This window comes from Ambystoma mexicanum, chromosome 9 (genome assembly GCF_040938575.1).
Source record: "Ambystoma mexicanum isolate Mex_15411 chromosome 9, UKY_AmexF1_1, whole genome shotgun sequence".
Taxonomy (NCBI): Eukaryota; Metazoa; Chordata; class Amphibia; order Caudata; family Ambystomatidae; genus Ambystoma; species Ambystoma mexicanum.
This window is the reverse complement of record NC_090931.1, coordinates 781,774,820-781,789,002: the sequence shown is the minus strand read 5'-3', so window position 1 is coordinate 781,789,002 and position 14,183 is coordinate 781,774,820. Positions and strand designations below refer to the sequence as shown.

The window sequence follows — 14,183 nt, the reverse complement described above, 5'->3', positions numbered from 1 at the left end:
CCGCCTTAGAAAGACTACCGCAACTGCATATATTTTCGAAGTTTGTGAGCAAAGCGGAGAGTCTGCTCAGAACAATTTTGGAACTGCTTGACAGCAGGACATAACACTGCCCTAACAATTGCAGTGGGACAGATCCTAACAAAAATTGGCTTAACCCCAACGGGAGCCCGGCAGATCGTGACCAATGTTTCTCAAGAAAGACGAACATAATGCAGAAGTGGTAATTAAAACGGTGGTCCATCTCACTTCTTGTGATCAAAGGAATGATAGAAGGCTTGAGAAACAACGGCTGCTGAGTACAGGACTTGCTGGCATTAGGCTCCTCATGCAACATAACTAAAAAAATGTTTTTTTCTTTGCAGTTTTGCCCTCTGATTACTAGAAATGTAAAAAACAATGTGTAAAATATTGTTGTTTAAAGTTGAAAAAATACAATTTTTTTATCATTTTGTAAAGGTCTAAACATGATCAAAACAAATAAAAATAATACTGCATATAGCCTGTAAAGTTTGCAAATTGTTTTACAGTGGCAGACACTTTACATTGACACTAGATGTACCTGGCGTATCATGTGCCAAACTGGCATGCTCCCGCTCTTTCTCTCTCACTCACACCCTATCTCTTTCTGTCTCCCCCTGCAATTTGTTTGTCTCTCTGTCACTCTCTGTCTTTGCCTCTCTACCTCTTCTCGATGTCACTCTCTGTCTTTCTCTCTCTCTCTCTGGGCAAGACTTGCATTGTCAGATGCACGTTTGCTAGAGCTATAACAACCATTGCCGACAGTAGTGTGACCAAGGTGAGAACCGGCCTGACATTAGGCTACATACATTGCCGTTGCACGTGCTTTGCGGAAATGTCAACATGACACTATATCGAGGGGAGATGATGGAGTTGTTGATAGGCTATACATGGGGAGCTGAAGTTCTGGCACACCTTGTAAGGGACTTGAAGATCAGGCTACATGGTCTACAATCGTGTTTGCTATTTTTTTGTTAATTGTTAGTATAGGTCTGGGGTCTGCAACCTGCGGCTCACAAGTTGTTTTGGACTATGACTCACATGATCCCTTAACATTAACTATGCTGGCCATGGCTGGTGGGAGTTGTAGTCCAGGACATCTGGAGAGGCAAAAGTTCCAGGCACCTGGTATTGGTGCATAATGTAAGAAATGTCTAGGTTCAGTAGCAATATCAACAAATCAGTAGCCAGCATTCAACATTAAACATTGCCTTAGTGTTCACAGAAAAATAGATCATTGGTTTTAATCGTACTGTGACTATGTGCAAGAACAAAGGACATATTGAGAGGCAGATGTGTGTAAACTCAGCAAAAAAAGCTATTAACAGGAGGAAATGATTTAAGTGTGCTAACATGTACATTAGCTTTTTTAATCATTGTACATATTAATTGCTAATGATCACTTCCAATATATGTTGTAGTCATAATAAAAGCCTTACCCATGCCTTACTGAGCAACGCACATTATCAAAGCCTAGAATAAGCATATCAATTAATTTCTGATAGAAGGTTTTAATTTCAAGATGGTATACTTTATTGTACTCCTTCGAAAATACTCCTATGAGAATACCAAATGGAACAAATAGCGCCAATTGGGTTCTTGGTTGCTGTACATATAGTCAAAGAGCATATCAGAAACCGGCAGATGGGAAAAGATCTTTATATTTTACAAATATGTCAGTGATAAAAGGGTTGTATGCTTGCACAGTGCATTAGGCATACTGGATATGGTGCTTATTTCATTTATCACCCCAGTCATCCTAACATTAAAGTGTTTGCAACCATGAACCATATATACTCAATCGGACAGCCTCGTAATTTGGATGTGAGGATAAAGTGGCTGCGACATCTGACACTCCACTGGGGAAGCCACAAAGAATTTTAGAAGAGGCGGGGGCTGTGTCTCAGGGTAAGTGGGTTTACATGCCCAGTCCTTAATGCACAGACATCCTTTGATAATTGTATATATGGGCTTATTCACCAATCACCTATACTGTGCCTGATGTTGTAACGCTACAAAGCCCTCCGAAAATGACGACTTCCTGGGGAAAATGAGCATTCAAAGAACATTAAATCATTTCAAATCTTCTAATATTCATTTTTTTGTTAATTCTTTATTTTTTATTGCAGTTGATAAATTACAGTCTTGGTAAGAAGCATATGCAATATTCAAATATAGCTTTCTAACATGCCAGCTCTTTCCAGCTCAATCGAGGATATTTCTCTTAAAATCACATTATTCTATCATTTCATTTCACCCTTTTACTGTATCTAGACGAACGAGGGCTCTTCCAGCCTTTAGGTATGAAATGCCTGGCTAATATAACAGCTTTATCGAAAAAGGCTATGAGTGGTGTGCACTCTTCTAACTGGCCCTACTTTGGTTTTTTTTCTCATCCTCATAGACTCTGTGACTTGAGCGACTTAGAGTATCTTGATGAAGAGTTTCACCAGAGTCTGCAGTGGATGAAAGACAATGACATCAACGATATGCTGGATCTCACATTCACTGTCAATGAGGAGGTGTTTGGCCAGGTGAGTGGGGTTTGCCTTTCTGAAGTCATGAATCTTATTTTCATTTTATATCTTGTTCCATAATCATTAGCGTGTTCTTTGCCTTAAATTGGTTTCATCTACGAAATCAGATCTGTAAAGCTTGGCCTTTTAAAAAAGGATCTAAACTTGTAATGGCTTGGGTTTTTCAAGCTTCATTATTTCATGCGTTTTATTTACTTTATTTACTAGAACTTGAGACAAATTCATGTTTGCATCCAATGTGCTCACGAAAGTCATTGCTCACCTCTACGTAACCCAAAGTCTGACAGTTAAGCAATCCGATTTACCTACTTGACTTCTCACATCCTTCATACATCAGATTTCGCTCTGCAAGACCAGACTAACACTTTTTTGCATCCAAATATTTTACTCCATCAAAGCTTATCAGTTAATGTTCCAGATAAAACATTTCTACAGGGCGTGTGCATTAATGTTGGGAGGAGGAGCCAGAAGTAATCATACAGTTCATTTTGAGCAAATGTTACGTTAGGTGTATACCACACACTGCTGCCATTTGCTTGTACTCCAGGAGCTCACGTGGCTCTGTAAAAAAAAAAAAAAAGTGAGTAGGCTTGGTTAGTGAGGGAGACAGGGATAGGATAGAGGTTGTGCTCATCTGTTGATGCGTGCAGAACCAGGAGAAAGTGGTGTCTGTGCGTGTGAGCTTTCTTGGTGTGCTTTATGTGCACTGGCCTTGTTGTATCCAGAAGGGTGGCTTTCAGTGCCTGAGTCGTTTGTTGTCTGAAGATATTGGGTTTGTAGCATGATTAGAGAGGGGTGTGTAGTTTGAGTGTTTTGGTGTGTTGTTTCACAAACCTCCTGGGCATGTGTAGTATGTGAAATATGTTTGGCAGTGGAAAAGAGTGGGCAGGGGAGTTAGATTCTGGTGGTCTCTGGGTGTTGAATAGTTTTATTGGTGGTTTTTCATTTTGTATTGTCCCATGTTTTGGGCCTGGAGTATGGTTTGTAGGGGCATGCATCCATGTTCATCTTGGTGAGTTGAATAGCCAGGTTTTTATTTGTTTCCTGAATGTTAAGTGGTCTTCCGTCCTTATTTCCTTTGGTATCGAGTTCCATAGTTTGGCTATCAGATATCAGATAGGAGAAGGCGGTTCCTCTGAATTTCCTTTTCTCATAGTGTCTTGTTTAGATAGGAGGGTCGCTGCTCGATCTTAAGTCTCTTGCTGGTTGGTAACTGGTGATTTTAGCTTGGAGGAATTTGGCTTTTTGTCTGCATAGTGATTTCTGGGCAGTGCAGAGGGCTTTACAGCTAATGCATTTCTTTACTGGCAGCCAGTGTAGACTTCTTAGCGTTGGTGTGATGTGGCCTCTTCTATTTTAATTCAGGACTAGTCTTGCTGCCGAATTTTGGATGTGTTGTAGTTTATTTTAGGCTGTCTGGCATTTCAAGATAGAGACCATTTGCATAGTGTATGATAATACCAAGGAGATGATCATAAGGGTTCTATGTGGAAAATTGAGGTAAGGGAGGATCCCTCTTATTAATCACAGGAGGTAGACATTTTGGTTTGCTATTGCGTTGACCTGTGGTTCCAACGAGAGGCCGTTGTTCATGAGAATTCCCAGATTTGTATCACTGTCAATGTCCCTGGTTGTATTCCCTTGCTCAGTGGCCAGGTCAGGCATGCCTGTGTCGTATTGTCTTCTGGGGGAGATCATTGTTTCTGTTTTGGCTGGATTTAGGCTGACATTGTTTGTCATCCAGGTGTTTGTCGATGAGGCATTTGTTGAGGGTGTTGTCAGGGTCTCCGTCTGAAGTTATCTTGAAGATGAGTTGGGTGTTGTCTCCGTAGTTGTAGAATTTCACTGCATGGGTTTGAATGAGTTTCATTAGGGGGTTCATGTAGATGTTGAAGAGAAGCAGGGAGAGGCTTGATCCTTGTGGTACACCTCAGGTGATATTTTTAGTGTTTGGTGCAAATGGCGGTAGGTGTGTTCTTTCAGTTCGGTTGGTGAGGAAAGATTTCACCCATGTAGCTTTTAATGGCACATTTCTGCAGTCTTTGCTAGCGTTGTGTGTCTGATTGTGTCAAAGGTGGCTGATATGTAGTAGTATGAGAGCAGATTGGGTGCTGTTGTCCGTGTTTAATTTTAGGTCATCCCACATTGGGAGGAGTGCTGATTCAGTTGCTCTCATCGGTTTGAAGCCCATTTGAGATTGGTCAAGTATTACGTTGCTTTGTGCATGATTGAGTAGGTCTTTGTAGATGTGATTCTCAAGGATTTTCGCTGGGTATGGTGGAATTGATATAGGTCTGTAGTTAGTAGGGTCTTCTGCATTTCCCGTCTCATCTTTTAGGAGGGATTTGATCTACACTAATTTTAATGATTTTCATACTATTCCTGTGTTTAGGGATAGATTAATTAGTGATCAGGAGTATAAGCCTGGTGTTTTGTATTTTAAAAGTTTTTTGTAGATACCCAGTGGGCATGGGTCACTGGGAGATCCGGCGATGTTGGTGTCTTTTATTAGTTTGTCAAAACATTCTTCGCTTGTGGGTTCAAATCGATTGAGTATTGTGGTTGATGGAGTACTTGTTTCTGGGAGGGTGTTTGTGGTACTGCGGCCTGCGTCAATGGTCCATTGTACTGCTTCTATTTTAGCTCTTAGATGGGTTGTGATATTGTAAAAGTATATCAGAGGATGGGGGTGTTCATACCAATAATGTCACAAGATAGCAGAGTTTTTGGAGCCTTCTGAACCCTTTCCCCTGGCAATAATGGATAACTCAACCATAGGGCAAATAAACCATCTTTATTCTACAAAAGACAGGGATCATACAGGAAACAACAAAATCTCCAACAATCACAGCTCCTGAGCCTGCGTCACTTGGTTTTGTTTCTTAGTGACGTCACAACCACCAACCCATCCCAAAAACCTCCATTGGATAGCAAATTATTCCATTGGTCTTCCCATGTCAGGTGGGTTTGCCCGAGACATCCCCAAAAACTTATTACTTTGTTTCAGCGTCGCACAATGACCATTGGCCCCTGCAACATTATACACCACCCCCGTGTTGGAGCGTCTGGATTGGCTCGAGCGGGTCTCCCCAGGCCTGGGATCCTGTTCTGTTCTGATCACAGCACTCGGTGTACCTTTTCAAGGTAATGGGAAAGACTGTGTGTCCCCATTGTTGCCACAGATATAGCCACCTAGCCTGGGAGGTTGCAACGTTCTGTGGACAATGCATGTATCCGTCTCGTCTGCTATGCCGGAACAGCTCCTCTTTCCACCATGAGTATAAGGGCATTGTTCAGCTCGGCTGGGTCACATGGGCGAGGACCACAAAACTGAGCATTTCGGTGTGCATTTTTCCACCCACCCTTGTCCTTAGCTGCAAACATTGACTCTGTGCTTCACACTGTTGAGTCTGCATTTCTTCTTCCATATATTGAGGCCTATGGCTTCATGCACATTCACTACAGTCCTTCTATGGTTTCCCTATATGTTCGAGTACTTTCTACTTTGTAGATTAGGATTGATCACACCTTTAAGGGATTTTCATATGTCCCCGTAGCTCCTTGTGGTTAGTTGTGATGAACCGATTGCAAGCTAGCTCCATGTATGCTTTGCTGTCTTGCATTTCTGCATTTGGCTAGTGAAAAGGAAAAGCTTTTGACAATATGTACATGTGTCTGTCCTCTATCTACAGAACGGTGCAAGCATGTTCTTCGTGTGTGCGTGTATGTCTGCGTAACTTGTGCAGGCTTTAAGTTTACTTTGTGACTAACGTTGCTATGTCGTGTTGCCACTAGTGACATCAGCACAGCTGGTTGTTATTATCAGTCAACCTGATCCAGTGATGAGACACCTGTCTCAGCGAAGACATTAGCTGGATAGGATTTGAATGGTTGACTAAGAGAATATCTGTTCCCATACTTCGGGATAAACTGGTTCACCGGGTGGTTGGCCAAACAGCGAGTGGCATCTCTTGTTTCTTATCGTTTCGGGCTGACATGTGCATAGGGGACATGAGGGCCAATCCGGGGACCCTCTCTTTAATATTGTGACGTAGGGATTGCAATGGTACGATGCAGTTGCTGCAAGAAATTGAGGGTTTTATTTCCTTGATGATTTTGAAAAAGTCTTTTTGTGGGGTTGTTGCTGATTGTATTCTTGCAGTGTAGTATGCTTTCTTGCCTTTCAGGACTGCTGAACTGGATATTCGGATTTGTCATTGTGTCAAGAAATCAGCGTCTGCTCCCCGTTCCGTCAAGCGTTATGTTAAAACTACAAGTTCCACAATTCCAACACACACGGAGCCGAAGCGTTTCCAGAGTGTCAGACAACGCTGGGGGTTGCCGTAGAAACGTTGGTTGCCTGAGCACGTACGTGCACGATTACGGCATTGCAACGTTCCCCGCACGGTCACGTGATTCGTTTAAATCTCCACCCGGCATTCGGAACGCTGGTTCTGAATTTTCGGCTTTTGGAGCTCTCTACTGTGTTCTTGTCTGGCCTTGAATCTTTGACCCTGCTTTCGTCTCACGGACTGATCTTGAACAACCCTTGACCTCGTATTGGATTCCACCTGTTACTCGACCTCGGAACGAACGACCATAGTTTTGCCTGTCATTTTCCTGCATTTGGCATCTCGGATCTTTTCTCCTGCATTTTTCTATCATTTGCTTGCTAACATTTATCACGGAACTCACTTGCTTCGGAAATCCTGTCACTCGGAACACTGTTCTTTGGACCTTCCACACGGAGCACATTTCTTTTGGAACTCATCACAAGGAACTGGGATTATTCACGGACATTTTTCATTAGGCGTCCGCGTGCCGGCGGGTATAGGTTTAGGTTGGATTGTCCTTGTTTTGGAACCAGACTCGTCGGACGGACTTCCTTTCATCTTCCCTTCCATTGCTAGAACATTATACGGACAAGCACCTAATCTGATCTCCTGGTTATCCTGGCCCTCCGCTCTGCCTGGCTTACTATCCTTGCCCAGAGGTATTCACTACGTGAGTACGTTGTTTGTTCTACATTTATTTTGCTTTGCTTGTGTCTATTTCATGAACTCAACTCCTGACATTGTGTTCTTTGTCTAGGTAGCTGTGTTCCGAATCATTATAATCTTCTGGGCAATTCCCTTTCCAAAATAGTTCCTTTGTACTATTGGGAGTTGCATTGTCTGGAAGGTTTCTACGGCTACACTACGCGCTCAACCGAATTCTGGTATTACCAAGTTTGCGTGGGTGGTTTCTCACATATTCAGAAGCAGTGTATCCTATTATGATGGAAGCTGTCGACGATCCGTTGGCAGCTTTGGTTCAGTTGGTTGCTGGTTTACGCGCAGATATGACTGCGGCTCATGATGCCACCCAGCGTCGGATCGACGCCCTTCAGGCCGGTTTGCAGGCAGGTGGTGGTGCTAGCGCCCCTCCTTCTGGTTCTGCCCTTGGAGCAGGCGCTCCTCGACAAGAGAACGCGCCTGTTTACATGACGGCCCAGTTTCCCTTGGCCCCTCCGGAACGTTTCATGAGGGATCCTAAGACGTTCCGCACTTTCATTAACCAATGTAGGCTGCATTTTCTGTGCCGTCCTAAGTCTTTCCCTAATGCCACCACCAAGGCGGCTTTTGTGTTATCCTACCTTGCGGGTACAGCAGCGGTCTGGGCAAATCCATTATTGGAACAAGGGAGCCATCTTTTGTACGATTGTGATGCTCTCATCTCCGCATTTGTCCCGTGTCTTTGACACACGGTACAAATCCCAAGCCTCGGATTTGGAACTACTCTCTTTACAACAGAAGGATTTGCCTTTGTTGTCCTACCTAGCCAAGTTTAACCAACTGGTGGCGGAGACGGATTGGGCTGAGGCAAAGAAAGGGGCTCTATTTTACAAAGGTCTTTCGGATTCTCTCAAGGATGTTTTGTCCACTGTCCCAGTGATTCCTACTGGTTTTTCGGAGTTGGTAGATCTAGTCCTTCAAGTCGATGCACGGAGGGCAGAACGCAAAGGGGAAAAGAGTCTGGTTCCCTATCCTACGCCAGTAGCTGCTGATCAGAGCCATGCTACGCCTGAACCTATGCAGATAGGTACCCTCAGGGCTCCGCTCTCGTCTGAAGAAAAAGAGAATAGTAGGAAGAACAACTTATGCTATTACTGTGGCTCCTCGGAACATTTCCTGAGACAGTGCCCTAAGAAACCACGAAAACAGGGAAACTCCAAAGCTCGGCAATAGAGAGAGCCCCTTTGTCGAGTCCCTCGAATACGGGCTCTGATACCATGGTTTTGTTTCCCATTACTGTTGATTTTTTCGCTCCTTCCATGGTTTCTTGTACAGTGGATGCTATATTGGATTCAGGGGCCACTGGGAATTATGCTGACAGCCAGTTTGTTAAGAATCATGGTATTCCTCTGGTTCCCAAGCCTTCTCCTGAACTGGTCAACGCCGTTGACGGCACAACTCTGTTATCTGGTCTGGTTACCGAACAAACGGTAGATCTTTTTATGACTACGTCCTCTGGTCATACCGAAACCATAGCCTTTGACGTCATTACAGCACCCCAGTTCAAGTTAATCCTTGGGTTGCCCTGGCTAAGGAAGCACAATCCGTTAGTGGATTGGGCTAAAGGGACGGTTTCTTTTCATTCTGAATACTGTGCTACGTCCTGTGGGACATCAGGATCCTCGTCTTTGGAACCCAGTACTCATCTCTTGGATTCCGCTCTGGTCATTGGAGCAGTCATGAACCCGGTATTACCTCGGGAGTACCGAGACTTTAAGGACGTATTTGACAAGAGAGGGGCTGAGATCCTACCACCACATCGACAGTATGACTGTCCTATTGATTTGGTTCCTAATGCTGTTGTACCCTCCGGTCGTGTCTATTCCTTGACCCGTAAGGAGGACTTAGTGCTCAAGGAGTATCTGGACAGGTCTTTGGCTTCTGGCTTTATCAGTCATCACGTTCTCCGGCGGCATCGCCCCTTTTCTTTGTTCCAAAGAAAGAAGGCGATTTGCGCCCTTGCATCGACTACCGTGCATTGAACGCTGTCACCATCCGTAACCAATACCCTATTCCGCTTATCTCGGTTCTTCTAGACCAATTGGGTTCTTCTACCATCTTCACTAAGTTGGATTTGCGGGGCGCTTATAATCTGGTCAGAATGCGGAATGGTGACGAGTGGAAGGCGGCGTTTAAAACCAAAGTACGGTCTGTATGAGTATTTAGTCATGCCTTTTGGTTTGAGCAATGCCCCGGCTACGTTTCAGTATTTTATTAATGATGTTTTCAGTGATTTACTCGACCACTATGTCATTGTATATCTTGACGATATTCTGATCTACTCCCCGGACTATGATACTCATGTACAACACGTCTCCACGGTGCTACAAAGGCTCCGAGACAACCATCTCTATGCTAAACTAGAGAAGTGTATCTTTCATGCCCAGCATGTGGAATTCCTGGGATACGATATCACGAACCAGGGAGTCGGTATGAGTGATTCCAAAGTAAGGGCTGTACTGGACTGGCCTGCTCCTACGTCTATCAAATCCTTGCAGTCCTTTTTAGGGTTTGCGAACTTTTATAGACGCTTTATACGCTCCTTCTCTGCCATTGTTGCCCCTTTCACTACCCTTACCAGCCCTAAGAATGGGTTCAAGTGGACGGAGGAAGCACAAAAAGCTTTTGACAATCTCAAAACAGCGTTCACCTCCGCACCAGTCCTCCAGCATCCCAAGTCTATGCAACCATTTTACGTGGAGGCCGATGCTTTGGATCAAGCGGTTGGGGCGGTGTTGTCTCAGTATCGCAAAGACACAGGTTTCCTTCATACTGTGGCGTTTCATTCCAGGAAGCTTACCAAATATGAAGCTAACTACACTGTCACCGAACGTGAACTATTGTCTGTGCGTGATGCTTTCAAGGTATGGCGACATCATCTTCTGGGTACTGCTGTTCCAGTACAAGTTTACACTGACCATCGCAATCTTCTTGCCATGCAGTCAGTGAAATGCACCACAGCCAGGCATGCCAGATGGCACGAATTCTTTTCACAATTCAATTTCCAGATTACGTATCGTCCCGGGGCTCTACATTCCAAGGCAGACACACTTTCAAGGAGGTATGGGGATGACTCCTCTCCCAAGGAATTTGGTGGAATGTTGTTACCTAATCAGGTTATATGCTCCTGTACTTTGAAGCCTTCATTAAAGGAATCCATTAGAGAATGGGTTTCGGGGAATCCTTCGGAGATTGAGAGTTTGAATATGACCATAATTAACTCCATGCCTTATGTCAAAGGTCGTCTGTATCTCCCAAATGTCGACTCCAGACAAACAGCGTTACGTTGGGGTCATGATTCTTTGGTTTCAGCCCATTCTGGTTTGCGCAAGACTCTGGAACAGCTCAAGAGATGGTGCTGGTGGCCTTCAATGCAGAAAGATGTCTCGGAGTACATCTCTACCTGCGCCATTTGTGCCCAGTGTAAGTCCACAACCATGAAACCCATGGGTTTATTGTGTCCCCTTCCGGTCCCAAGCAAACCATGGCCCATGATATCTATGGATTTCATCACAGAACTCCCTCCCGTTCAGGGTTTTGATGCCAAATGGGTGGTGATCGATTCTTTTTCCAAACTGGCCGTGTTTGTTCCTTGCCAAGGTTGGCCTACGGCGCCGGTTCTGGCGGACTTGTTTCTTCGCCATGTTTTCCGCTGTTTCGGCCTTCCAGATATCATAATATCCGATAGAGGCTCGCAGTTCACCTCGCATTTCTGGAAGCATCTTACTACGTCCCTGGGTGTTGATGCGAGGTACTGATGCGAGGTACTCCACTGCATATCATCCGGAAACGGACGGTCAGACGGAATGTTTAAACGCCACACTTGAGCAGTATTTACGTTGTCTAACCATGCAGCATCAAGAGTCCTGGTTGTCGGTATTAGTGACAGCCGAATTTGCGTACAACAATTCAGTTCACACTTCCACAGGTACTTCTCCTTTCTTTGCCTTGTATGGTTACCATCCACGTTCTTTGCCATTGGATCTTCCAGTTTTGTCAGACAATCCCGCGGTCCAAGACAGTCTCAGGGATATTGCTTCTCTACATCAACAGGTGCATTCCCGTCTAAAGGAAGCCCAGGACCGTTCTAAGGAGTACGCCGACCGACATAGGTCTCCTGCGCCCGATTACCACCCGGGTATGTTGGTCTGGCTTTCCACCAAACACCTCCGTATTCCCATGAGGAGTTGTTTGAAACCCAAATATGTCGGTCCTTATCGTGTCAAGGATATAATAAATCAGTCTGCAGGGAGACTTGAACTACCGGATAACTGGAAGATCCATCCGGTTTTTCATGTATCTCTTTTGAAGCCCTGTTCGGAGGGGACCAGGCTCCCCGTTCGTCCGCCTCCGGTCAAAGTACAGGGTGAGGAGGAGTATGAGGTGAAGGCTATTCTTGCTTCTAAGGTTTCCCGAGGTGTTCGGTATTTCCTTATTGACTGGAAGGGTTATGGTCCCGAGGATCGTACTTGGGAGCCTGAATCCAATTTACATGCTCCGGTTCTTTTGGCTCGGTTCTTGGCCTCTCGGGGGGTGAGGGCATCTTTGGGGGAGGATACTGTCAAGAAATCAGCGTCTGCTCTCCTTTCCGTCAAGCGTTATGTTAAAACTACAAGTGCCACAATTCCAACACACACGGAGCCGAAGCGTTTCCAGAGTGTCAGACAACGCTGGGGGTTGCCGTGGAAACGTTGGTTGCCTGAGCACGTACGTGCACGATTACATCATTGCAACGTTCCCCGCACGGTCACGTGATTCGTTTAAATCTCCACCCGGCATTCGGAACGCTGCTTCTGAATTTTCGGCTTTTGGAGCTCTCTACTGTGTTCTTGTCTGGCCTTGAAACTTTGACCCTGCTTTCGTCTCACGGACTGATCTTGAACAACCCTTGACCTCGTATTGGATTCCACCTGTTACTCGACCTCGGAACGAACGACCATAGTTTTGCCTGTCATTTTCCTGCATTTGGCGTCTCAGATCTTTTCTCCTGCATTTTTCTATCATTTGCTTGCTAACATTTATCACGGAACTCACTTGCTTCGGAAATCCTGTCACTCTGAACACTGTTCTTTGAACCTTCCACACGGAGCACATTTCTTTTGGAACTCATCACAAGGAACCGGGATTATTCACGGACATTTTTCATTAGGCGTCTGCGTGCCGGCGGGTATAGGTTTAGGTTGGATTGTCCTTGTTTTGGAACCAGACTCGTCGGACGGACTTCCTTTCATCTTCCCTTCCATTGCTAGAACATTATACGGACAAGCACCTAATCCGATCTCCTGGTTATCCTAGCCCTCCGCTCTGCCTGGCTTACTATCCTTGCCCAGAGGTATTCACTACGTGAGTACATTGTTTGTTCTACATTTATTTTGCTTTGCTTGTGTCTATTTCATGAACTCAACTCCTGACATTGTGTTCTTTGTCTAGGTAGCTGTGTTCCGAATCATTATAATCTTCTGGGCAATTCCCCTTCCAAAATAGTTCCTTTGTACTATTGGGAGTTGCATTGTCTGGAAGGTTTCTACGGCTACACTACGCGCTCAACCGAATTCTGGTATTACCAAGTTTGCGTGGGTGGTTTCTCACACATTGGTAGTTGGTTTTTGTCCAATTGGTTTTAGTCTTCTCTTTATCTTTTTTCCAGTTCAGTTTCTTTTTTTGAGTTTGCTCATTTCTTCTGGAAACCATCTTGCTGTGGTTTTCTTTGGAGTGGGTTTGAAGAATGTTAAGGGTGCTAATTGATCTAGTGCATCTGTGATCCAGGTGTGCAGTTTCTCTTCCACTGAGTTCAGTGTCATTCTATTTAGCTGGTAGGTCTCAGGTTTGGTAGGTTCCAATATTTCTGTTAGGGTTTCGAGGTCAAGTCTTTTCCAGTTTCTTTTGTTTGTAGCCAGGAGTTTTATGTTTGTGGGCATCATGCGGCTCAGGATTCTGACGGTGAATGGGATCATATGGTCATTCCATATGATTGATGGGGCAGCGGTCGAGAGCACATCCCTGTAGAAAATTGTCTAAAGTGTGTCTAGCTCTATGGGTGGGACTGTTTACTATTTGTTTGAAATTAAGGGTTTCCAGTAGGGCGCTCAGAAATTTTGTAGTAGTTTCATTTTCTCATTCAAAGTAAATGTTGAAGATCCCCAGAACAGCTATGATGTCATGGTTTGTAGAGAGGTTGGCTATGGTGTCAATGAGAATTGCGGTTGTAGGTTGCAGTCTGTAGATCGAAGGAACATTAGTTTAGATTGGCCACTGAGCTTGAGATTGACTAGGAGTGATTTGCAGTCTTCTATGTCGGTTGAGGGGAGGGGTGTTTTTTTACACTAGGGCGATTCTTCCTCTCTCGTTTTCTCTGTTTGAGTTTATTAATTTGTAGTTGTCAGGGATGGCTTCATGGGTGATTACTTTGTAGTTGTCAGATAGCCATGTTTATGTGAGAAAGAACAAGCTCTCTTCTGCCTTTGCTTAAGAGGTCGTACATTTCTGTTTTGTGTTTTGTCATTTGAGTAGGCTGCAGTGTGGTGTGTGCAAGTTGGCTTGTGATTTAACTGTCATTTCTCTCAATTTGATTGGG

General features: G+C 44.6%; 1 protein-coding gene across 9 annotated transcripts in view; it reads left to right on the top strand.

Moving 5' to 3' along the window:
• The window catches only part of HECW2 (HECT, C2 and WW domain containing E3 ubiquitin protein ligase 2), a 1,520,428-nt gene that overhangs the window by 1,456,760 nt on the left and 49,485 nt on the right, over positions 1-14,183 (top strand). For all 9 annotated transcript variants that reach the window (XM_069615717.1, XM_069615714.1, XM_069615715.1 and 6 more), the window contains one exon: positions 2,423-2,552. In XM_069615717.1, coding sequence (XP_069471818.1) covers positions 2,423-2,552 — 130 coding nt within the window. The remainder of the gene's footprint in view (positions 1-2,422; positions 2,553-14,183) is intronic.